We start from the raw sequence: 25,481 nt of genomic DNA on the forward strand, positions 1-25,481 counted from the left end.
GAGACTCGCCTTCAACAGATTGGGAGCAAACGTGTAGCTTTTTTGGCAGTGGTACAAAAAGTTGGAGCCCAATAATTAGCCCTATTGGGTCCATTAGCGTAGATTGTACCTTGAGACACATAAATGCTCTCCTATTACAGGCCATAAAAAGTTTTGGATGGGTCGTAGTTTAATCCATAAAGACTTTTCGTAACACTTAAGGACAGCAGGGGGTTGCAGGTACAAGACTATTGCGGTTCCAAAATATGGAAGTGGTGCAACGGCGCATGCAATGAGACTTCCGCTATGCCACGCAGGCAACATTATTCCGCTTAATAAAACCCTCTCATTAAAAAAGGCATCATGAACACTTTAAGAGCCATTCCTCCAGCACAATTAATTGATTTATTAATGCTTTATTTTCCCAATAGTTAAATAATCCCTCTCAATTTTCTCTCAAATTTGTCCTCATTTCAGTCACAGGTGAACCTATCTCAGCCGACTTTGAGCAAGCTTAACATAGAGTATGATATAAAATGGCAATAATTCAATAATAAAGACAGTGAAATACAAATGAATGATCCGAACACATATGCAGTACACACTAGAACAGTAGAGAGGCCAGAACTGGGGTTATGTGCTCCCTCTTCCGAGCTCCAGTTAGAAAACATGCAGCAGGTAGCTATTTGAACAGATTGGCTTACTTTTACCCAAGGTTGGGTTAGTGATTTTGACCAGCGCAGAGGGTGGAAAATTGAAGAGCTGAAGCTGTGCCATGGAAAATGGTTGGGTTTCATCAGGAAGGTTTAGAAATTGTGCGAGAAAGTTGGTTCAAATTGACCCAAGTAGCTAATTGGTCAATTTTTGACCCAATTATTTATTTATTTATTTTAAGATCATGATAACCTGCTAATCCATTTCTTGGTAACTTTAACTCACCACAATGGATATAAACAATATTACAATGTTTTTTTAACCCCAAAATCTTGACCCAAATGTGCTATGACAAATCTTCAACCCTGCTGGGTATAAATGACTCAACATTATCTTGGTACCTTTTGGACCCAGTTCTTGTTTTGTTTTTTTTTCACCCAATTTGGGTTACTTTTCACTCATCAGTTTTAAGAGTGTGTAATTATGTACTATTCAGATGACTCCTTCAATTTGATAGCGAATGTGATTTTTATTCATTGTTATGGACGTAATGGATGTTTAGTCCAGTTCCACTGCCACAATTTGCAGTCTACTTAATTGTCCGTCCTGGCCGGAGCTCCATTTTTGCACCACACCCACCGCGGCCTCTTGCAGTCCACCTCCGGGTCCATCCTCTCGCGTGCACTTGCAAACTCCGCCCAGCTCGCACCGCCTCCAAGCGGACCGCAATGATTTAGAACTTCAGGAATCCCACGTGACGTCACCCCGGGGTGACGTTATGCTTCTCTAAATAGATCGTATTGTAATCTTTTCTCAGTCCAACGTGGTTTCTTCTGAGAGGCTGCTTCGCGTTTTCTACACTTGTTTGGTGAGTTGAAAAGCCTCGCAGGGGGACGCTGCACGCGTCCCTTCCGAGCTTTGCCGGACGCCCATTTTACGCCATCCTCGCTACTTTTGAATGCAACAGCTCGCCTTGCCGTTCAAGTGACACGCTTGTTTGTTATTTCTTACGTGTGATTAAGTGTCACGATGCTCGCGCAATATTGGCCGCAGTGACATGTCACTTGGGTGTTGACCGCTAAGTTTGAAGTCCACAGAATTGATCGCATGCTCGATTGAATATCTAAATGCAGATAAATGCACGATATGTTGATCGTTTTATTAGATCCACCGGTTGTATTCGTTCGGGTAGTTTTCTCTTGTCGCCGGGGCTTTCATTGTCATGCTTGTCCCATCTCGGGATAGGGCAGCTGCATGGAGCCGGTGTGCGGTGCGCGCGCTGCAGGCAGCCTACCGCAAATCCTCTATTCTGTATTAGGACTTCAAGAAAAACAGTCATGCTCGTTATTGCAATCAATTCACCCACATCATTTTGCAGCTAAGTCGATATTTGACGTCGTCAAAGCTTACTTTGCGCGAGCTTTTGCTGACGGGCTTTAAAAAACGCGCAACTGTACGCTCCAATCATTTGATTACTCCCCACTGTCATTATGTTTATGTGACACGCTATCAATAACCACATGTGTCCCGTGCATGCTGCTGTGAGTGTTGATAAATGATTATGAAGGCTTTCGCCATTATCCAGTGTGTCCCCTTGAATTATTTATAGTAATCAACCGCCTCATATAAAAGCTTTAAGCTTGATGATGCTGTTATTTATTCAGCAGTCCTTACATTTAGGGTATAGGTGACATTGCATATATGCGTGTAAAATCAGGTCACAGTTAAAGAGAGGCTGAGGCTGACTTTGAATTAATTGCATTTTTTATAGGACATAATATCAATGCTTTTTCATAAGACTAATGTTCTTTTCTTGTCATGGCTAAAATTCTAATATTTTATTTTTTCCAAAGGCGTTGAGATGTGTTGTTCAAGGGTGTCTTCATTGCGGCAGGGAATTGAACCAGTGACACTTGAGTTCCATGATCAACTTGATGCTGTCTGTTCTTTCCATTGTCTTATGTAGTACATGTGATACATCACACATGATGCCATTTGGTAGTAGTAATATTATATCAATAATGCATTGAAAAACTTCTGCATTACTTTCAAAGTACTTTCACACGCCCCCAAAACACACTAAAGTATGAAATTTAATTTTAATTAATTGATAGACATACATGCAAATCAATGCCAAAACAGCACATTGCAAATTATAATTATTTTAGTCGGCTTACTTTTTATTGAACCTTTTTTTGCTTTTGCTCAAAATTTCATAGCCATGGATTAATTTAGGATTAAAAAAACATTTTCTATTCAAAGTAAGACCTAAAACTAATAATAAAAAAAAATAATAGTCATTATATTATTTACTCACCAGGCGCTGTGTACTACTGTAAATGCAAACTATCAAGTGTGCAAGAAGCTCCAAGTGTAATTCTTACTGCTCTGAATAATGATTGACATGCGTACACACTGAGTGTAAATGATGACCAATCAAAGAGGTGCGTGTAATTCGATGCATATTTAAAAGAAAATGATTGCATGAAAAGTGACTGAGAAGATGGCCCATGTTGGTAGTCAAGTATTCTTCTGGTATCTATTGTTTATGTGTTTATATTTGTGTTCTAATTTCACGCAAATTTATATTACACCATAGGGAAAGCGCTTTGTTACAGCTCCAGCTGTTGTGAAATGTGCTGTATAAACAAAGTTGCATTGTATTGTATTGTACAGTCAGTCTGTATAGGAAGGCAGGTAGAAAGTTGCAAATGTTGCAAACCAGCGACCCTTCACTTCCATTTTTCCTAACCACTTCGTCACGACTGTCTCCAGAACTGAAAACGTTGCTTATATAGATGACTACGCTTATGTGCTTAATGCGGACCTAATTCTTACCATATTTCGAATCAGCTTGTTGATTATCCAGCTGCGCATGAAATATGACCTGCATTTCCATTCCGTTTCTTTGGTGATGGTTGTTACATGTGTTCAAGGTGAAACCATCCTCTCCTAATTTTGGCTTAAATCTATGAAATCAGTCACGGTTCACTCAACAGTTTTGCTCAGTCAGTCATAAACAAATATCCTTTAAAACTGTGTTTGCCAACCTTTATTTAGCCAAAGCGCATGTTTTACATCTGAAAAATCCCTTGGTACACAATCAAAAAGAAATGTCTGAGAAAGGGCATACGCAGGTTAATTATGTACCTTCTGACATCTTGTACGACAGCATTTTATTGGTCTGCCTGTCGCTATACGTTGCTGGCACAGAGAGATGAAAAAAGAGACATCATTTTTCATAAATGAACAATTTTCAGGCCGATTCTGTGAAATTGGATATCTTCCTGCGGCACATCTGATAATCTGTCATGGTAATGTGGTTGGGAAGTTGCTTTATAATGTGCAAGTTGTAATAAGCTTTATTACAATGTTATTAACATGATTCATGTTAGAAAAAGCTGTTGTAACAGCAGTTTGTGTTAGTTTACACGTAGATTATTGAGGTGTAAGCTTATTCAGCATTTTTGTTTCATGTTCAGTCAAAGAGCTGGAGGTTGTGCGCAAATATTGTCTATGTGGTCCATGTTGCCCGCCTCAGGGATTGTCGTGATCCCACCTTGAACCTGTGCTGTCAAAGGCCCGGGCTGTGGGGAGCTGCAGGTTTGAATTGCTGTGCATGTTTTCGCTTGCTTTAACCCCGTCCGCCTCTGCACCCCAGTCACTCATTCCCTTGATGTGCTGTTGAAATTCAAATATGCACTCAACCTGGAGAATTCATTCCCGTACTTCTTCTTGAAATTGAACTCCGCGCCCTTAATTCTTCCCGTGCGCTCACATCAGGTTATAGTTAATGTAAAGCGTAACCAAATTTCCTTTGCTAAACTCCAACATCTCTATCAAATTAGAGCCAAGTGGCCTTTCGGAGGAAAGCGCGTTGAGCGCTGATTATGAGAAGTGCGAAAGTGATGGGGTCATTTGCAGAATTAATGATTACACCTTTTTCACCTCATATGGTTTGAATTTCTCGGCAAATGTGCTGAAGGGCTTATTTGAAATGCAGAAAGACCTATTTTTCATCCGGGGCCATTATATATTTTTCTTGTTGATTATTTCGTCAGCTGCATGTAACGTGTTCAAGAAGGATGCAGAAACGGAACAAGTGATAATGGAAAGGCGCATTAAAACTCGCCGTTTTTCGTCCAGTTTGACTTCATATTTTGTTTGTTGTGTCAAAGGCGACCAGCTGAGATTTCGGGGGGCCCACAGCGACCCGGTGACAGCAAACGAGAGCAGGGCCTCGTCGGTCCCTGACAGAGAGACCCTGTCCAGACGCTGTTCTGCACGCTTGCTCATGAAGCACAGCTTGTTGGGAAAACAGCACTGCTTAGCATAACACAATATTTGAGTGTTTTGACTGTGCTTGAGGAAATAAGTCTGTCGCCATGAAAAAGACACATTTAAGTAGTTTACATCTGGTGCCCAGTTTAACTTGCCCAAAGGTAAAATAATCATAAATGTGTTGTGTGGAATAAATTACTAATATTATATGCAATAAGGACGAATTAATCAGGGTAAATCATCAGTCTTTTATAGCCCCGCTCTGAATATGTTTCAATAGCCTCTTGTATTATGAGATGCCGCAAAATTACAACATCAAACCTGTTCTAAAGAACACAGTATTTTTTACACCAGCGACTGTCGCGAATGTGAGCTTTTTTAGTTAAGGACACGGCATCCCCCGATCAGATAATTAGATGCACATTATTATTAGATTACACATTACCGGCTGCATCTGGTGTACGGTTGTAGGCTGCATCGGTACTCGCTGATGCCATCATGTACGTCTTGTTAGTCCTGGTATAAGAGTGGCTGTGTGTAGTTCGATAGATAGCGGAGAACTTTTTAAACAAACATGACCCTAAAAAGGTCACACATTCTTGAGGTAAAATGTGCAAAATAGTTTTTGATCAATCATCAGACGCATAACTTTTCCAGTCATGTTTTTTGTGTCCTTGCCATGTCGATAAGGCAAAACTGTGCATGATATATTTTTCTACGTTTGCATCCTGGGAAGGTGCCACAATTCTGATTTGGTTTTTGAGCTACAAAAACTAGATAAACCTTGATGTTGTGCATCATTTGTGTCATAATTCATAACTAGGCTACATTAAACAATCGGACGCTGTCGTTTAAAATGAATAGCCAAAAGGGGCAACTCGTGGTTATTGCAAAAAATATTTACGTTGTGGGTAATACTTTTGCCGCTTCCTGTGGTGATTAACACATGCTGAGTGGCAATGTGACCGATGATGTGGTGCTGATTTTATTATTGACATATTAAAGTGACACAAAAGCCATCCATGAAAAACCCAGGCTGGACTGAAACAGAAGAAAGAATAGTTGTTGACTCTCGTTCCATAAAGTCGGAGAATTGAACCCAATTATTTCATGGAAATGATCTCCAGTGTGCTATCTTGCTCGGATTCTGGGTTTGACCCAACCACCTCTTGCCTAGAAAACACAACGCCTGAACAGGGACTTGAACCCTGGACCCTCAGATTAAAAGTCTGATGCTCTACCGACTGAGCTATCCAGGCTCTGACGAACTGGGCGGCTGTTGAACGATCTATCCTGACTGCTGCACTTCATCTTCGGAATGTCCTTGACTTGCATGCAGTGCTCATCTCGTCAGCAAGGTTGAGTGTTAGATGGGTTAATCAAACGTCGAACTTTGCAACCGAGACAGGTAGTCAACCCCTGCTTGTAGTTTTGCAACATTGAGTCAAGGTTGTATTTTCCGAAATGCGCTCAGGCCTCAGAGCCTTTAAACCGCCACATATTCGGCCTTGGAACGATCTTGAGAAGCCGTTAAAATGTTGTTGTTTTTTTTCCCTCTGATGCTCAACCATTTTTAGATGAATCCCGAATGTCTCTTTTGTATCGGTGCCATGTCAACATTCCAATTATTATAAGTGAAAAGAGGGATGAGCGAGTCGCAGAATTTGTCAACCAATAAAAATAATTCTTTGTGGGGTTTTTAAGACATCCGTTTTTATATCGCACACGACAAATGCTTCTTTTACAAAATGCCCTGCATTTGTTTGTAGTTTATTATATATCTCTTTTTTTTAAAAATAATTGGAGAATATAACATGATTACTGAAGCGTGGCATTATATAGGCCTTGACTTCAGTCTAGCCCATTTTCTTTTTGGCAGCACCTGGCAAAAAAATTAATTAATTCATATTTTTACTGTCTTTATTTTTATCATCTTGGATTCCCAACAGCCAAAGGATATGGGATGTTCAGAGTGAGTAATGTTCCCTTGAGCGAGGCATTAAACTCACCCAATTCTTCCCCAGGTGCTTCAGTGTGTCTCTAAATTGTGTGCATGCACTGTTCAATAAATGCAACGCTTCCGTATGGTTGCAGCTCCAAGGTTGAGCAAACGCCATCCCAGAAAGCAGGCCAACCTCCAGTGTGTTCGGATTTAAAAACATTTTTCCCACATGAAATAATGCCAACAGAAATAATTTGTTCCAGACATTTGTGTAAAATATAAACCATTAACTATACATGCAATGCTTTAAGTCAAATTTTAACATCTGTCATAAAAGTGTAAAAAGAAGCCAACCCTTGTAAATATTAAACTCCCTGCAAAGTGAAAATAAATGTCTTCAAAATTCGAAACAGTACAGAAAGTAGTTTTGTTAGCAACCCTGCAAAATTTGAATAATTAAAAAAAAGGACAAGTATATAAAGTGAGGCTTTAAAATTTTTAATCAAGCTCTTCTTTCCCTTCTCGAATGCTGTGTGCGTGTTTCTTGAATATGCTGAAACCGTGTCCACGCTTTGGCTCATGTCAAGGGAATGAGAGGAGCTGTTTCTATTGGCCAGGAAGCAAGTCGGCTCTGTTCACTCCCACAACGGCGCAAACGTCCGTTTCTAACTGCTTGCATCTATAAAAATACCAAAAAAAAAAAAAAAAAACTCACAATGAAACATGAGCAGACGTCTTGCACTGCTTTTTACAGGTTTTGCAATATTTCCACAATTGAGTTTTACATAGTTATCAATATTTGCATATTTCCAGCAGTTATCTTCAAAAATGTATTTATAATGTATAATAGCTCAGAAATTACTTCATGGGGTCTTAAAGGTGTAATAAAAAATAAAAAAAAATTAAAAAAAAAATATTCTAAAAATATTAACCTTGAATGTAATATGAATAAAATTATCTAACTTTGATAACCACTGAAAAAGCTGAAAGCCAGACAGTTTTTGACTGCAGCTAACTTTAACATCAAGCCCACTGACTAAACTTCTAGAACAAAACTGCATTTTATCTGCCACATCTCGCCTTTCTTGTTCTTACCGTCATACGAGCTGACTGAGTGAATTTGACAATCAAACGACTGCTTAATGATGCAACTTGAAGATATAATCCCCAAACCCTAAAATAAGATTCATCTGTACCATTTAAGTGTCTGAACCAATTTGTGTCGTTTTTCTCTAATTGCAAAATTACAGAAACAATTGAGGTGAAAATAATTTTCTCCCAACTTCTAGCCAGCAGATGGTCTAATGAAAAAAAAATCTGTGCGAGCTTTGTTTGTCAGGTGTCCGAAAGGCGATTTATCTAAATCCCTCATTTTCAGCCCTTGCAAACCACATTAATATAATTTCAAGTGAAACATGAGCAGACGTCGTTTATGACTGAAATTACCTTGCAGCTGCTACAGGTGCAATATAATTTTATGCCACACAATGACTATATTTTTTTTCCCTGTCGGATGCTGCTGTGAAAACCTTTGTCACTTACTTCCTCTTCTTATTTTCCTCTTTTGTCTTTTTTTTTTTTTTTTTTTTAGCTTTATGAGAAGTTGTGATGAACTCAGACCCGGAAAGGCCGTATGTTTGCAACGCTCCTGGCTGTTCTCAGGTAAGTGTGTCGCGACCAAACAACACTGCACGACTTGTACCTGTCTGTGTTCATGTGTGTAATACGAAGAGGAGGACACTGAGGTCGGCCGAGGAGGCGGTTACTGCCTTGAATGTCAAGGAGGAACACAAGAACGGCTGTAAAAAGACCTCGGGCTCTTTTGTTTTTATTTTTAGCTTGATTCAGAAAAGAAAATACTCAAATAGTCATCTTTGTATTTCTACATCCTCATTCCAGCGATTCCCCACTGAAGACCATCTGATGATACATCGACACAAACATGAGATGACTCTTAAGTTTCCTTCCATAAAGAATGACAACTTGTTATCAGGTGAGTTACGGCTTGACAGTGGCCTGTAATCTTCACGATGTGCCATGTTTACAGCCGCGTGTGCGTCACGCGGCTGGCTGAAGAGATGCTAGCATATGACCGAGATGATTCTGTTGATTGAATGTCTTCACACTCGCTTGATTTGCATTCGGTCATCATTAAAATGAGAAGTCAACCCAAAAAAAATGTCATGACAAGAATATGTTCTATGGAGGCTTGCTAATTGAAATATGGCATTGCGATTAATATTGCATTTGGGAAAGATGTTAAGCTGCAAAATCCACGTTTTAGCCATCTAAGTGGGCGGATATTTCATCACTTCTGTTGACTGAAAATGACGCCAAAGTTGATCAGGGCTCCGCTAACGACCAATCATGGCTCAGCTTTCGAAAACAGGTGACAGAATGGCCGCCCCTTGAGATGTACAAAAACGGGTGCATTTTGCGACTTAACTTATATTCCACAAATGCAATAATAATCAGAATGCCGTGTTTCGACTAGTGAAGGAAAATATAACATTTTATTGCAAAGATTTTTTGGGGGTTGACTTCCCCTTTAAGGTTGATCTTCTGGTAGAGTTTTCAAGTAATAGATGACATCCTTCTGAGAAGGCAGTTATGAATGCGGTCTGGGACAGAAGGGCCCTGTTTTTTGAGTCCTCCACTCGCATAAGGATATGTGCAAGATAACAAGAAAGAAATGCCCCCAACAATAACAACAGTGACAAAATAAGAATCCTGTCGTAACAACAACAACAATGCATGTCTGCCTCACATTTGAGAGGTTCCGGCCTTGCTGGGCCAGTTTATGTTCTTTCTGCGGTTATCACTGAAATAAAAACAGTAAGAGAAGAAGAACTGTCTTAATTTTGTGGGACTGTGTGGGTAAAGAACTTAATTTTGAACATTCATTTTCATGACGACATAATTTTGAAGACAAATTCAAACTTTTAAAATTGGATCTCAAAGGGAAAGTTATTGGAAAACGATTTTGTCATTTCCGTCAAAACATCAAGTCTGCATGATTATTATTATTATTATTATTATTATTATTATTATTATTATTACCCATCTGTTTTCTCAGTGTTCCCATGGGTCTTCTATCAATCTTTCAAAATTCTTAAAAGGTAGAAAAGTAAGATTTTACGATTGTGGATCATCTCAAAAATGTACATTTATCGAATGACTCTTGTGGTAACATTGTGACTTTTAAGAGCAGAAGGCCGTCATTTATGTACAACTTGGCAACTTGGGATGTTGGGAACATTGTGAAGGTGGTCTTAAATTTAATTTCAAATTGAATTAAAAAGCATGGAAAGTCGTAAATTGAACTTGCCTTTAGATGTAGGAACCGCCGGGTACATATAGAGAACCAACTGATCATTTATTATCGTTACAATTATGATGACTCTATGGCGGTCAAAGAATTGGTTGCACATGAACTTGATTTTCTCATTTTCCTAACCTTAACTTCTTCTGTCAATCCGCTGTGCAAAAGCGAATCCGTTCTACAGTCTGTCTGCCACATGTCATCTCCTTAGCCCAAAATCTATCGCCGTCCTCCTCCATTGCAAGATCAGATTTTGGTTTTCTTGCTCAGGTTACACCTCCGAGGCTCGCCTTATTTTTCATAAGAAATGCTTCAAAAGAAAGCAGCTCTCTATTTGAGCCTCGCCAAAATCACGAGTATAGGCGTGAACTGGGTGAAAAGGTAATTTATTGCTTGTAAAATAATTTACATCAACTCAATGCCAGTGCTCTCATTTTTCTTTCTATTAGCCTCCAAGAAAAAAAAAAACATGTGCTGACCAAAAAAAAAACAAAACAACTCATTTTGGGTTCACAGGTCAGCATGCAAGTCAGAGTGAAACAGGCCTTGGTCTCCTGAAAGTAGATAAACAGACTCTGAGCTATGCTTTTAGCCTTTGAAACAACCCTGATCCTAAAATCGCCCTCAACTGTCTGAAACCTGATCTGCGTGCACCCCCCACAAAGCCAAGTTGAATACCACAGCTTTTTGAGTGCCCTCAACAAATGAGCCCCCCGCATGGTGGGTGAGATCTGTACTTTATCAGCTGCGCCGCTGCTGTCGAGAGAAGCGTCTCTCCTGCCCCATCCAATTGAAAAGTTGTCGTGTTTTCCGAAAAAAATAATAGCAAACACATTATAGCAATGCACCTTTTGTTTTTCTAGCAATTAACCGCTCGCTGCAAATGTAAATAACGTCCCGGTAAATAGTGCGCCGTTTTAGCAAATTAAATGTCAAACAAAGATCATATAATAAAAAAAAATCAGAGAATTCAAATGACAATAAATCCAATCCAAGACATGAAAAAAAATACAAATAAATGAGAATAATGCTTGTACTTGTTGCTCAATCTGCAGACCAGACGCCAACGCCAACACGCTTCCTGAAGAACTGCGAGGAGGTGGGACTGTTCAGCGAGCTCGACTGCTCCATTGAGCAGGAGTTTTGCAAGGCCCAGGAAGAAGAGGACTCCAAACAGGTACTGCGGGAATTGAAGCCTCGGGTTATAACAGGTGAACCTGAAGCCGCAAGCTCTCTGACAGGGGTCAGGTCAGGTGCCGATGACTTCCTACCTGGTGCAGTCATCAATCATATCACTTTTCCACCGCAAGCGGTACAATTCAGTTTGCTGTAGTATGTTAGAAAAGGACAGAACGTTTTCACAGTGCTGAAGTATTTCCGCATTTTATGTTACCACCTTATTTGGAGTAGTTTCCTTTTTTTTCTGTATTGTGCACACAACTCAACAGAATTTTTTTTTCTAAGCTAAGTATTTAATTATTTATTTTCTATCTATTATTTATTTATTTCTGTTTATTTAAGAAAGTATTTAAAAAAAAAAGTTAAGAAATCACATGTACCTAAATATTCACAGCCTTTGTTAATCTCAGAATTGAGCTCAGGTGCTTCCTGTTTCCACTGATCATCATTGAAATGTTTCTACAGCTGAATTGGAGTTCACGTGTGGCAAATTAATTTGATTGGAGATGATTTGGAAAGGCACACACCTGTCTAGATGAGGTCCTACATTCAGTTGACCAAGCACAAACTGAGCAGCACGTCAAAGGAATTGTCTGTCGACATTCTTGATGGGACTGCAGATGAATCTTTGCTGCTCCTGTTCCTAATAAGCGCCGCAAATGTCAGCATTTAAATGTCTAAACTCAGCCATTGGGATGAATGGGCCTTAGTCGGTTGATGCTGGGCGAGAGGGAACGCTTCCATCTTGACTTAAATAAAAAAAAAGAAAAGTGAGTTATATAATTTGTTTGGATCTACCACCTGCCTTCAACTTTGTCCTGTTTGTTTTGGTTTCTCTGCAAATTATTATATTGTGGTTGTTTTTGTTTGTTTTGCCTTGCTGCATTTTTAAATGTCTTGAGCGCCCACTTAATGAGCCATAAGTAACTTTATGGGGTGTCTCTTTCAATTATCGTCCTTGTAAATATTCAATATATGACGTGAAGAACGTCAAAGTCAAAAGTAAAAAAAAAAAAAAAAAAAAAAAAATCATGTATTTACAAAAAAGATACGACTCACTATTGCACCTTCGAACTGATATTTCGATAGACCACACAGCAAGAAACAATGGCTCCTTTTGTATTGTTCCCCATCTATTGTCATTCTCTCAAACAATTGACTGCAATGTGTCTAGCTCAACTCGACCACTACCCCACGATGCCTTAAAGAAAACTGGCTTCATACGGATTGGAAATTTTGCTGCGCTTCACAAAATTTGTCCAGAAAAACACAAATTTAAAAAACACAATATTTTGATTGCAGTTTTTTTTTTTTAACGAACATATTCCCTATCATAAAAGGCGTTTCCAAAGTTCACTTATGCAGATAAAATTTGGTTTTGTGTGTTGTCGGTCTTGTTGAGATTGACAGCAGGTGGAGATTTGTCATCCAGCACAGGTGAGGAGATGAAAGATTGAGTTCTCCACCTGTAACTTCAAATAAAACTTCAGCCTTGTAAGGGCGTCCATCATCCTCAGCGCTGACAATACCCAAGCAGACTTGCAGCAATGTTTAGGGGAGTCCTTTGTACATTTCAAATAAACATATCATGATACAGTACGCTTTGTAGATTTGGCAGATGAAAACGACGCATTGCTACTTGTCAAATCATCACGAGACAGACTTCTTATCTAATCTGCCTGGGTGGAAAAAATGTGTGGTGCAAGTTGTACCTAAGGATGTTGTCCAAGTGTTTTGACTCTGGAGCTTGTCTGTGCCCGGGTCAACCACGTCTAGCCTCCCCTGCCTGTGTTCTTTATGATGGGAGGCTGTGCCAAGTCAGCAGGGGGGGGGGCGAGTCCCAGCAAGCAAAATACGCAGAATTAAACAAATGATAGCACTGAAAGAATGTGGCAAAAAAATTCAATTTAAGTAGCCTGCGCGCCAAATGCAGATTACCTGTATCAAATTGACAATCATATCATAATGGATTGGATATAAATATAAATATAAATATAAATATAAATATAAATATAAATATAAATATAAATATAAATATAAATATAAATATAAATCAAATAATAATTTAATACAATTTAATATCATCACCAAAAATATGTAATCAATAAATAAAATAATATATATTTATTTTTAAATGACTCAGGCACTTGTTTATGGTTTGGTCTGACTCATAAAGCGCCTGAATATCCCAAATAACAGGCGGCGCTAAATTGTGTGTTTGCTCACTTTAACCAATTGCACGTGCTGTTGACAACAAGTGGAAAAGTTGGAAAAACTGCCATAATTAAAAGAGAGTTTTGCATTTTCACTGTGGAACACTTATGAGAGTAGCACACACGCAGAATTAAGTTGGACGTGGTGTTAGTGGATGGCAAACATATTAATGAGTCACAGAAAAGAAATCGAACGCTCCAATAATTTAAGCAAAGCCAGAAGCCTTATGAAAGCCATCTTTTGTTTGATTTAATTCGTCCCAAGTTGAAACTTGGGACAACACGCCTGAAAAGCGGCTCTGGGAGAGGCCAGAACCAGACAATTGTCACAATACGCTAAAATTACTCGGATGCAAGGTAATTCTGAGTTGAACGGAGTTTTGTCATCGGCGACTGGCTCCAAACCAATTTTTTCGAATCTTAGATCATTCAGAAGCTCCAAAATTGCATTGCTGAATCAATAATAGGTCATTTTAACAAATGTTTACCCAAGTGGAAATGATCCATTTTCCCCATCGCCTCCCATTTTGCCTTTGCGTCCTCGCCATGGTTACGCACAGCTGCATGATGTGGTTTTGAAAGACGCAAAATCAGCCAACTCGTTCGTCTCCAGTTTGATGAATCTCATTGTGTATGCAAAACTGCAAATACACTTTTTGTGCGCACATATTTCTATGCCTAAGTGTTAAAGGCAAGGCAAATTGAGTTCGAATGCTTGGAGCAGGTATGGCCAACCGGCGATAGTGAGTAGCCTTCAATTAATTAAAATGAAAATAAAATGAAAAAAACAAAACATTTTTGGGGTAAGAGAAAGTATAAACCAGTTTCTTCTGCAGTAGTTTTAAGTACTGTAGTAATATGCCCATTCAGATGGCATACATCGCTAAGTTGAGCATGCACGAGGTCTTATTTTGCGCTAAGCTACAACGTGAGTAGGCCTAATAATTTGAGATTTTGTAATAACATGCGTGACAAACATTTTTAAATGAGTTGATTTTTGTGGGGAAAAAATGCTCAAATTGAGTCCTTGGCTTTAATGTTGGTTTGCTGTTCAATAATTTTGTGCCATCCTTGAATGACAATTTTTATGCACTGTGAATTTTTTGAAGGCTGGGTCTTTCATATATGCATCGAGCATGTACCACATTCCGCTACTGAAATGTCAAATAAAAAACAACCATATGCATTTATTTTGTCCATATTTACATTTTTTGTCATACATCTGATTAGGACATGTGGTCTTATGTGGCTCCCCAGAAACACTGATGAACTGTTTTACCCTCTCCATCATTTAGGTTGCCCATCCCTGACTTAAAGCATTGTGATCATTTTCACTGAATCTAAAACTTGTTGCCTTCCCTATTTGACTTTTCAGAACATCTCTCTGCACGGACAGGGTGGCCAACACCAGCAGGCCCACTCGAGAATGGGCAACCACGACACCAGCATCGTGATCCAGCAGGCTCTCCCCTCTCCTCAGTCCAGCTCCGTCATCACTCAGGCGCCATCCACCAACAGACAGATAGGGTGAGTCGGCCACGGCAACCCGCGATGTAATCAACCTCACATTTAATTAGGCAGCAGAGAACGCAGCGAAACGATTTGTGTTTGTATAGAATGACTTGAAGTGTTGACCACCAGTTGAATTATATGCACAATGCCACAATTGGCAGGTGTGTGCTCACACGCCGATTGTCATTTTCACCGGTCTGAGGTAATGTGAGTTGCTTTTTGAGCAGTGTACCAGGGTAGCGGTACATGTTTTGCTTCGCTCTCCATTCTGCATTGTCCCTAAGCAGAACGTGCCACATTATGAGGTCACGGTTGAAGTCCTCAGAAGCGTCCGCTTCAACAGTGGTTTAACATTTCATGGTATAAAATTGCTCTTTTTACTGCGGGGGAATGACAGGTATGGTGGCGTGTTTCTCTGTGAGTTTTGTGCCATCATGCCACAGGTGTGAAACGACACCAGAAATCTGGAATGTGGAATTAAATATAGGGGAACCTCGCAGGCTGAACGCATTCAGTTCCTGGATGTTGGCGCTTATCTTAATTTTTATTGTCACCCAAGTGTAAAACAAATTTAACTCAACCTTGAATTTTTTAACAAGTGAGACTGGAGTTATCTTATTTCACGGAACCTGATGAATAATTTTGTTCTTACGCTTCTCATGTTCTTTTTCTCTGAACGCCTTTATGGAAAACTCACTGAAACATCCGGAACCAGGTGTGGGCAAAATGTGGCCCACGGGTCACATACAGCCCATTCCGTTCTTTAATCTGGTCCGCAGAGCATTTCAATTATCAAGAGTCGTGTCATATTTGTTGCATTCACTCAGCTGTTTTTCCAACATCGGTTATTGGAAATGTTTGCATTATATATATATATATATATATAATTTTTATTTTTTTTCATTTAGTTCATTCAGTAATTTGTTCATTTGAATTTACTTCAAAATAAATATTAGAGACTTTATATATATATATATATATATATATATATATATATATATATATATATATCAAATTTCACATACTACAAATAGCCTGTCTCATTATTCTGTACTAAAACTCAAATATGGACCTTGAGCACAAGAAGTTTGCCCACCACTTTTTTTTTTTTTTTTGAGTTGCTCTTTGATGCTACGACAATTACATTTCATCATATGTCATTATAGACTCACATAAAAAATAAGATTTATCATATATTTTTGTTTTATTTGCTGCCTGACAGAGAGATTTAGCCTCACAGTAAAGCATGCAGCGTTCATCTTAAACACTCACTCAACTTACCAAATATGGCCTTGCCTGATAAAAGGATAAAGCAACATATGTGGTGACAGTGACGACTTTCAGCTGCATGAGGTTTGATATGTATGAACTTAAGCGCTCTGTGAAAGCCTTTCTTGTGGAGGTTGTGGCACTCTTTATCTTCCGATTACATTGACCGACCGCCTTAACTGCCTGTCGCGCTAGCCCAACGACATTCAGACTTATGCCAGTTCTGTGTTACTTTAAACCGGGCCTGTGGAAAGCTAGACACGGAGATGTCTCAGTGTTGGGCCCATGCTGTGTCGGGGTTATCCTGAGTAGATTTACACCTTGAGAAGCTAGTGAATATTGGATGGGAGGCCCATGACTATAAGCCTGACTGACATCCCGTCAGGCTCTTTGTCAAGGACAAGGATGGAATTTCATCCGCTTTGGAGGTGCAGCGGCAATCACAGCCAGTAACCTAGACTTTGCAGGACCTGCTTCACCTGACTTTACCTGTCATTAAAAACTCCTCACCTTACTGAAGAATGTTCACCTCTTCACTGGTTTATGGTCACATATGCTTGGCTTGTCTGATCTCTGGTGAGATGCTTTCTGCTTGTACATATTCATTTCATCGTCGCCAGTACTTGTGTACCCTCTGAAAGTAGTCTTAGTCTTTTTGTGGGTGACTCATCTGTTGTCATCATCAAATCTTCCTAACGGTAAATATGATGCTTTAAGTAGAATGTGTTAAGTTAACAGATGAAATGTAATCTAATGAATTTTAAATGAAGTCGACTCACCCTTTGGCGCCACCTGACAGACGTAATGGCGAAGGAACATGACGGTCTCTACTGGCGTTTTCTAATGTACAGTGGAGCAATATTTCAATATTCTCACTATTTTTCTATATTTTTATTTATTTTTATATTTGTTGGAGCCAACCTCTTTTTTTCATGGCATACACATGTTGGCGGTTTATCCCTTCTAATTCAACAATTTTAGGGGGTTAAAAAAAATGTTTTTTTTTTTTACTATATATTTTTTTAAATGCAATTGCAACGGATATCAATTTTATGCAGGTTTTTGTTAGACACCGACTCCACTGCAAATAGCGGAGGTCCACTGTATCTTTTGGTTAGTAAAATAAGAATTTGTGTGGGGACTTGTGTCGGGAATTCTGAACTGATGTTGTAGAAGATGTTGTTTCAATAAGAAACTATTCGTGCTATACTAAATCTAAGTGGCTCAAATTCATATTTTGACCCAAATGCGATGTATCGGTAATTACTTTTGGTGTATATTCGATTTTCCCAATGTATGATGATTTTGTTTTTCATCATCTGCGGCTCATTTATCAAAAGAAGTTGCATAACTGTACTTAAAATACCTTTACATACAATAATGACTTTTCCGCATTTCGAATTAATAGGTTTTCAGGCAAACGCTGAAGGCCTATAAACTTTTTATTCGTCGTATATGAGCTCAGCAGAGGTCATACTGCTAAAATAGAAAAAAAAAAATATGACCCAAACCACATCATTTTGCTTCCCTGAATTGTTCTTCAGCTTTGTTGAACACACAAGCGCGAGCATCCAATGAATTAGGATAACAAGTCATTTTCATTGCTCCACAATGTTTACTAAAGAGCTTTGAGGCTTGGAATCAATTAGGATTGGCTTTCCTCAAGTCCATTTACTTTCGAGTTGAGCCGGGCCTGCAGCTGTGAAACCTGAGGACTTCTCTCGCTCTCCCTCCTTTTCCCTCGCCTTTCCCTTTCCCCGTGTCCCTAAAAATGGTCTTTGGGGAACGTCACTGACACAAACCAGTGTTAAAAAACCAAGAATAAGAAACAGCAGCTCCGAAACCCACGACTATCATTATCATACAAAGGAAAGGCTTCTCTAACTGATTTCAATGCTTTTCAAGAGTAAACATCTGGGACTGAGTTATGTCAGAGTTAAATGTGTCGGACGTTACTAGTCAACCATGAGATACAACATTCGGAGCAGGGCTCGACTTTTTTCACTCATAACGGGGGATGTGCTCGGAGATGGGTGTGGGCACAAGACATTTAAAATGACATGACTCCGCTTTGGCTCCTCAGAGGATTTCAGTCCAGTTGTTTCCATTACGTCGCACAATTAGCTTTCATGCAACGGAGCGAAAAGAGTGGCGATTTATTTGTGCGATTTGGAAGTAGGTGTCCTTTCTGAGTTGTTGATGTCATACAAATGTGTTTTTGGCAACGGTCAACAGTTGAACATAGTTTTTGATCGTTTGTGTGGTTTTTGGACTCGAACCCTTCTAATTATAATCATAAAAGTAATGATAATAATTGAAGCGGATGTATTATTAAAATAAGATAAATTGATCATTCGGAATTTTGTCAATTTTGTGGGATTCAGTTTGATCAATCATGTCCCGAAGCAATAAAAGGTCAAAGTCGAATAAAAGAAAATCTTCGCAATAATTTATTGCGATTATGGAATATGAAATAAGATGAAAAATCCTCCCGTTTTCATCCATCCCATTTTGCCTCTTTGTGTACTGCCACTCGCTGTCGACTGAAAATGACTTCACAGTGCCGAAGGGCCCAGTTTTTTCGAATGACATGAGATGGATAAAAACATTTTTTTTTTGCTCAATTCACGTCCCAATAATGAAATATTATTCCAAATTTTATGTGTAGACTAGTGGCGCATATATCTTATTAGCAGAAGCACTGTTAGTTCAGTCTCAGTTAAGAAAAAGACCTTTTGCTTAATTTATGCACGGCATAATTCCTCGGGCAGCATTACTCTGCTCTGCAGAACACGGCATTGAAAAAAGGAGTTCAGAACATTCAGACAGCTATTTTCACCTTCAAAAATATTTAAAAAGTACATTTTAATTAATTGTCCACATCGTGAATCAATGGTATTCAGTGTAGTGCTCATTCCTAATTACCGGTACTATTGATCAAAATGTGTCCTTTTTCACAACAATTCCACAATAGGCAACCTCTGCTATTGCATCACAGGAAGTCAATTTGTCTCCATGTTGCATTAAATGCACAATATTTTTCACACCTTAGAGCTACCAGCTATTTGCAGTCCTTATCTTTGCCTATAAAGGAAATTGAAGTCAGTCTTTATTCATAACATGTGGAAGTCATAACATTTGCGGTGGCTTTGTTGGTTATTAGGTTAAATACCACTGGGTTTGCGATTTAATCAAAGGTACTGATGTTTTTTTTTGTTTGTTTTTTTCATTTCAAATGGTCATTTTTACATATAGATTTTCTAAACAATTGAAGTCAGTGTGTGCAAATTTACAACAGTACCGCAGTAGTATTGCTCTAATTGTGAGTCCTGAATGTCGTGCACAGTAAATACACATTTTCCCATGCCTCCAATAAAACAAGAGTGCCCGCAGAAAGGCATCTGGCGTTGCTCTGCCTTTCTTAAACACAGCTCAACTCCATTTAGCATTTGCATATTTCACTGCGCTTATAATTTCAAAACCTGCCATGTTAGGGACATAGTTGAAACCCTCTTCATCGGACAGCACTTAGGGCTCTTTGTGTTCTGCAGATAAACTTTAACCCCGTGGAGTTGACAATTTAAACAAAACATATTTTACGAGTGTTTATGATTTGTTTAGCGAGATAAGAGGAGAGGTCTTTTCCTGAGTGCAGGAGAGCAAGACCTCGACAAAATGCCTCAGGTGCCCTCATGTCCCGACTTGACGAGCACACTTCTCCACATGAGCAAAAATCAACCGTGCGCTGCGTGTACGTACTGTTGACGCATGGCTGCAGAATAAGCATACATTAAAAATTCCGGCAAAGTTGCAGTTGATTAGAAAATGAAAAAGAGAGAAAAAGAAAGCGGGAGAACATCCGATGTACATCTGACCTGAATTAAGATGAGCTCATTGTGTACTGCAGTGCGTTTAATAGTGCGTTAGTCGAGGAACGCCCAGTCTCTGTTCCCTCTCATTCCAGCGGGCCTGTGTCATCCCTGCCCCGGGGCCACCACACGTGCAGCCTCCTGCACAAGCAACTCGCACTCAGGGACGTGCCTCACAGGGATCACTGCACAGGGAAGTGTGGAAAAGGGGGATCAGAGGTAGACGGAGGGGAGGAAGAAAGGGATCAGAGGTGGATGGAGGAGAGGAAATGAAGGATTCCGAGAGGAGAGGCATCGGATGGCTTTAGCGGGCGTACGGGAGAGGATGGGAGATTTGTTTGCACAGGGAAAGGAAAAGACAGATCATGTTTGAATTGTACCGATGTGATTAGAGGAATTAAAGATTTGGGATAATGTAATCAATGGATAATGATCAAAAGAAAGTGATGATGTAAAACTCGGGAGGAAAAGGTGGGAGTGTGAATGACTTGGGGAGAGATAAGAGATCACAAAGCAGTGGAGTTCTGTGTAGTTGTCCACAGGATGTTTTGGACCAGTAAGCCCTCATCTGGCTGGCACTAAAACTTTAAGACAACCGGCGATAACTGTGTCAGCTCAGTATGTCGGGTTTAACAATTAAGAACAAGAAACGCTCATTGGTAGTTAGCCGATTAGTTGGGCTAAAATGCGGCTGCTTGCCTCTTATCTGGAGCACGTAAGAGGGAGCATGGAACACCGATTCTAGCCTCCCTACACTTGTTGCTGGTGTGTTTTAGAATTTATTTCAACGTTCTTTTATTTATTTATTTTTAAAGGCCTAAATGGTCTCGCCTCATTTTACCCCTCCTAGCTATTCCATCCCTACGCTCCAGCCCGGTCGACAGGTTAGCGGCCCAGTTGCATCTTACCGAGGTTTCGATGTAAGCTTTTTCTCCTTCTGGCTCAACACTGAAAAAAAAAAAAAGCCTCCCTCTGCACGTTAGAGAAGCCCCCCCCCCCATTTTATTCGAGAGACTCTTTACCTGTTTTAGGGTTTTATTGTTTTACTGTTTTATGTTTAATAATTTGATAGCATGTTTGATTTTTATCTTTGTTCTGTCTGTGATTGTTTTTAATGTTCTTTAGAAATAAAGTTCAAGTTAAGGTGATCTTCCTTATTTATTTAAATTAAGCTTCTTAGTTTTGTCACATTCTATGCGTTTCTTACACCAGCACCGTGATTGGCAAATTTTTTGGGGGGTAACTTTTGACTCAAATCGCAACAGCAGGAAAATGAACGGACATTAAAAACTCTGAGTGTCAGAAAAAAAATTTGAAACATAATTTGAGAAATGGAAAATGTATGGAACAATTACTCCAGCAGCAATGTCGCCGTACGTTTGAGAGTGGAACGACTAAGAATGCTCAAACCCGTGTACCCTTTGCAGTGTAATGAATTTGATCCTTGCCAAATGTCTGCTACATATCGTTGTTTGCCGAAGAACAACAAACCACTTCCTTTGTATTCTGTGCGTCCACTGCGCTTGAAGAATGGGGCCTTTCGGAAATTGGTGGGCGCTAATTTCGCTATTGTCTTGACTCGATCTAGTGCTAAAAGGCACACAACAAATGAAACCAATGTGTCATACTGTACCAAACCCAATTGAACCCGACCACTTGGTGGAAATAATTGTCACCAGCTTCATTTTCACAGTGACATGTTGCAAAATTAGTAACAGAAGGCCTGCCATTTATCAGCCTTTGTCTTTAAACTGGCCGGTGTGACTTTGTCACCCCATCCAGTTTTTTTTATACAGCGCAGGATCAAGGAGAAAGGTAGATAAATCCCGACTTGTACAGGCAGCGTAAAAGAGCCTATTGAAACAAGGCCAGCAGCAGTCAGGTTCCCTTGACGGGTTAAGTCGTGTAAAAAAAAAAAAAAAAAAAAAAAAAAAAAAAGACGTTTAACTGTTGCCAATAGATTTATCTCATTCAGTGGTGAAATGAATTTATAGACAAGCTTTCATAATATTTCATTTTGAATGAAAGACAAATCCTTGATGTCCTCATGGTGCCACATCACATCTAGTAAATGATTGAGCAACACTCTGCTAATTCATAACAGACAATCAGTCACTCGCTCTCCTCACTTTGTCTTTGCCTCGTCGTGAGTCTCCCTGAAATGTGGACACCCCCCATCCCAGATCCATCCCATCTTTTCTTGCAGCGTAGCGCCATCCTAGCATCCATCCCTGCACTAGCCAGCTAATAAAAGTCAGCCTGTGTCTTAGCCCATTAGCGCTGATTTATTTGATCAGATTCGTTTTATTTCCTCAGCCCAAACCCCATGGCACTCTCCTCCCACCAGTGATTAAAGGCAGTAAATCAGGGGCAGGTCCTGTGTAGTGTTTACTCGGAGAGCCAGGCAGCTGCAAGCTGTTTGAGGCCCTTGTTTCTCCCTCTGTTTACTTCGGTTCCCATGGCAACTGCACCACCGTCTCCCGAGCGTCTGGAACTCGGCCCTGGGATGTTTTGGTTACGTTTGAAAGTTTTTAGCTGCTGTGTCTACCCAGAGCTCGGTGACTTCACCCCGGCACGGGGCGAGTGCATCGACGCTGGATGTTGGAGGGAAAGAGCGATGGGGGGGGGGGGGGACTGGAGGAGGGAGGGACCAAATGTTGGGGTAGGCCGGCACAGGGTGGGGGGAGGGCGAAAAGCCAAAAGCATTACATCATTGCTGGAGGAGACTCAGAGAGGGAAGGATATGAGTCAGTGGACCTGTGCCTTGCTCTGTCTTTCCCCCCGCCTCTCTCTCCTTTTGGAGTGCGTCCAAGGCCCTTGTGTTGAAGTCTAGAGCACTCCAGTTGGAGCTGGGATTGTGCTCACACATTCTCTATAGACCGGTGTCCACTAACCGATTAATCTGGATGCTCTTGATCTGAGGAGGACCACATGAGAACAAGCGGTAATATAGCTGTAAAGACGGATATTCTATATTCATAACGAGAACGGGATTAAGAGAGGATAAACACAAGAAGGTCTCGCGGTGATGTCATGGCGGACGAAAGGTGGATGGTGGGTGGAGGCTTTGTGGTTCTGGGGTGGGGATTGGGACGGAAAAGCGCCGTCGTGAGAGCCCAGCACTCAGTAATGTGAGAGCGCAGGGTCAGGACTGTGGAGTGTCTACCTGCTCTCCCCGGGGGCCCACAGCCCAGGCTATTATCAATCGCCTCCGAGGAGCCGCAGCCTGTCATTATTCACTCACCTACACACACAAACACACATGTAAAGGAACAGAACGCTCGAGGCACCACAGAGTGCTGCCGTCTCGTAGGGAAGACGAATCATGTTCAAGCCGAAGCTGAAATAATGCAGGACAATGCATGAAGAACATGGAAATTAAAAAGTCTAAACACCCCTGTTCAAATGTTAGAAAACAAAACGAGATGAATCATTTCTACTTTTTCAACCAAGGTGGAGTTTAAATGCAGCCTTACTCAACAACTCAATTATAATTATGATTAGATTTTTTAAATCTTTTTGAGTGTAGAAGTATACATAAACAACTGCAATAATGGCGGCTTCCCAACGGAATTCGACCAGGGGTGTGTAGACATTTTAGAACCACTCGATATTCATATTTCATCGTTTAAAATTAACTTTGGTTTTCACTTCGAGTAGAACATTGAAAGATGAATTAATATGTCCCCAAAACATAAAATTATATATAAAAACAAAGACAGACAAAAAAAACCTTAAAGGTTTACTGGTTTACTTTACTTAACTTACTTTACACTTACTCTACATGACAGTTAAGTACATAGATATATTGTAAAAAGCCTTTACCATAAAACCTCAAATAACGGTTTTATTAACGAGACAGTTCCACCGAAGATTTTCCGAATGGATTAAAAATGTTTCGAAACAAAACCAGTGTCCAGGCTTGGATTGTGTTTCCTTTTCAGTGGGTAATGTCATTTATCTGACTGAAAATGACATCACAGTTGCTCAGGGTTCAGATAACGAGCAATCATGGCTCAGCTTTAGAAAACAGGTGAGCTGTGATTGGTCGTTACCTGAGCTCTTAGTGTGATGTCATTTTCAGTTGATAAGTAACAAAATGGCCCACCACTGAGATGGCTAAACCCTGCTTCCCTAATATTCCGGAAACGTAATATTAATCAGAATGCCATATTTAGACTAGTAAAAGCCCATAAAAAAATTCTTGCAGAGATTTTTTTGGGGATTGATTTCCCCTTTAAGTTCATATCTGAATTGAATTGAAGTGTTACACAATAAAAACAAAAGACTTTCTTTCACATAAATAAACATTTTCCATTGCTTGCATAACTTAATACCACATTTTTTAAAAAAATGTTTTTGTTGTTTCAAATGGTGCACATGAAATGGTTTGAAATTCTTTGAAAGTCCAACAAAACAACTAAAAAAAAAGTTTATTTCCGCCGCCGCCTTGTTTTTCCATGCTCTTGACAGCTGGCCGAGGGAAACAGCGTTCAAGCCGTGCGTACGTAGCTCATTGTAATTTCATGACTTTTCCCATGTGGAAATGTTTGGATACGCCGCGCTGCTCAGGTGTCATACGTGCCGTTAAATGAGTGTGATTGTGATAAATTGTTATGTTAGACTGAAATGACACACAGTCGGGATGGTAATCGTGCCGTGTGTACGGAGCAATCCAAAATGTCTGCAGGGTAAATGCACATATTTAGGTTTGGAAAAATACAGGTATTTATTCAGGTGTGGGACCATTTGCTCTGCTCCTGCACCCCCATACGTGACCATCACTCTTGCACACGACCTTGCCAATATAATATGATGTGGTCAATTGATTACGTTAACCTGCTGAACACAGTTAACCTAAATGCTCCTTGTTTGCACTCATTCCTAAATGCTTCGGAATATCGTGTTGAGCTTTATTGATGAGTGAGAGGTATAATTCATCCTGATGACACTGATGACTGAGGTTATTGATTGCTTAAATATAGGTTGTATTAAAGTGAAAGCCCGTGCTTTTTAGTCTGCTCGCAAGCAATGCATTGTGGTTGTAAAAAGAATGTCACAGCCTCGAGATTTTTCATGTGTTTGGATGTCCGCAAACCTGAGCCGGGTTCCTGCGATAGGAACCTTGCCCATTATTGAAGCATAGCCGGTGAGCTCGTCTATTCACAAGGTCCGCTGTGTTGTCGAAGAGAAATTTCCCACAAGGCTTCCTGTTTGTGAATGGGAATCGCATACGCGTAATCTCTTGCGTTTTGCGATGA

General features: G+C 40.0%; 1 protein-coding gene and 1 non-coding gene across 3 annotated transcripts in view; one reads left to right on the plus strand and one right to left on the minus strand.

Annotated features, from left to right (window-relative positions):
- The window catches only part of creb5b (cAMP responsive element binding protein 5b), a 56,189-nt gene that overhangs the window by 5,574 nt on the left and 25,134 nt on the right, over window positions 1-25,481 (plus strand). Inside the window, exons 1-5 of one of the 2 annotated variants that reach the window (XM_088307279.1) lie at window positions 1,459-1,501; window positions 8,448-8,518; window positions 8,756-8,849; window positions 11,234-11,355; window positions 14,946-15,097. In XM_088307279.1, the coding sequence (XP_088163405.1) occupies window positions 8,465-8,518; window positions 8,756-8,849; window positions 11,234-11,355; window positions 14,946-15,097 (422 nt within the window). In that variant the 5' untranslated portion in view covers window positions 1,459-1,501; window positions 8,448-8,464. Of the gene's footprint in view, window positions 1-1,458; window positions 1,502-8,447; window positions 8,519-8,755; window positions 8,850-11,233; window positions 11,356-14,945; window positions 15,098-25,481 lie in introns of those variants that run through there. The other variant, XM_088307280.1, reaches the window with a different exon arrangement.
- trnak-uuu (transfer RNA lysine (anticodon UUU)) lies at window positions 6,101-6,173 on the minus strand. The gene has a single exon. It is a non-coding gene; the product is annotated as a tRNA-Lys (tRNA).

The sequence above is a fragment of the Idiotropiscis lumnitzeri genome, chromosome 10 (genome assembly GCF_059441095.1).
Source record: "Idiotropiscis lumnitzeri isolate Australia: NSW breed Sydney's pygmy pipehorse chromosome 10, RoL_Ilum_1.0, whole genome shotgun sequence".
NCBI lineage: Eukaryota > Metazoa > Chordata > Actinopteri > Syngnathiformes > Syngnathidae > Idiotropiscis > Idiotropiscis lumnitzeri.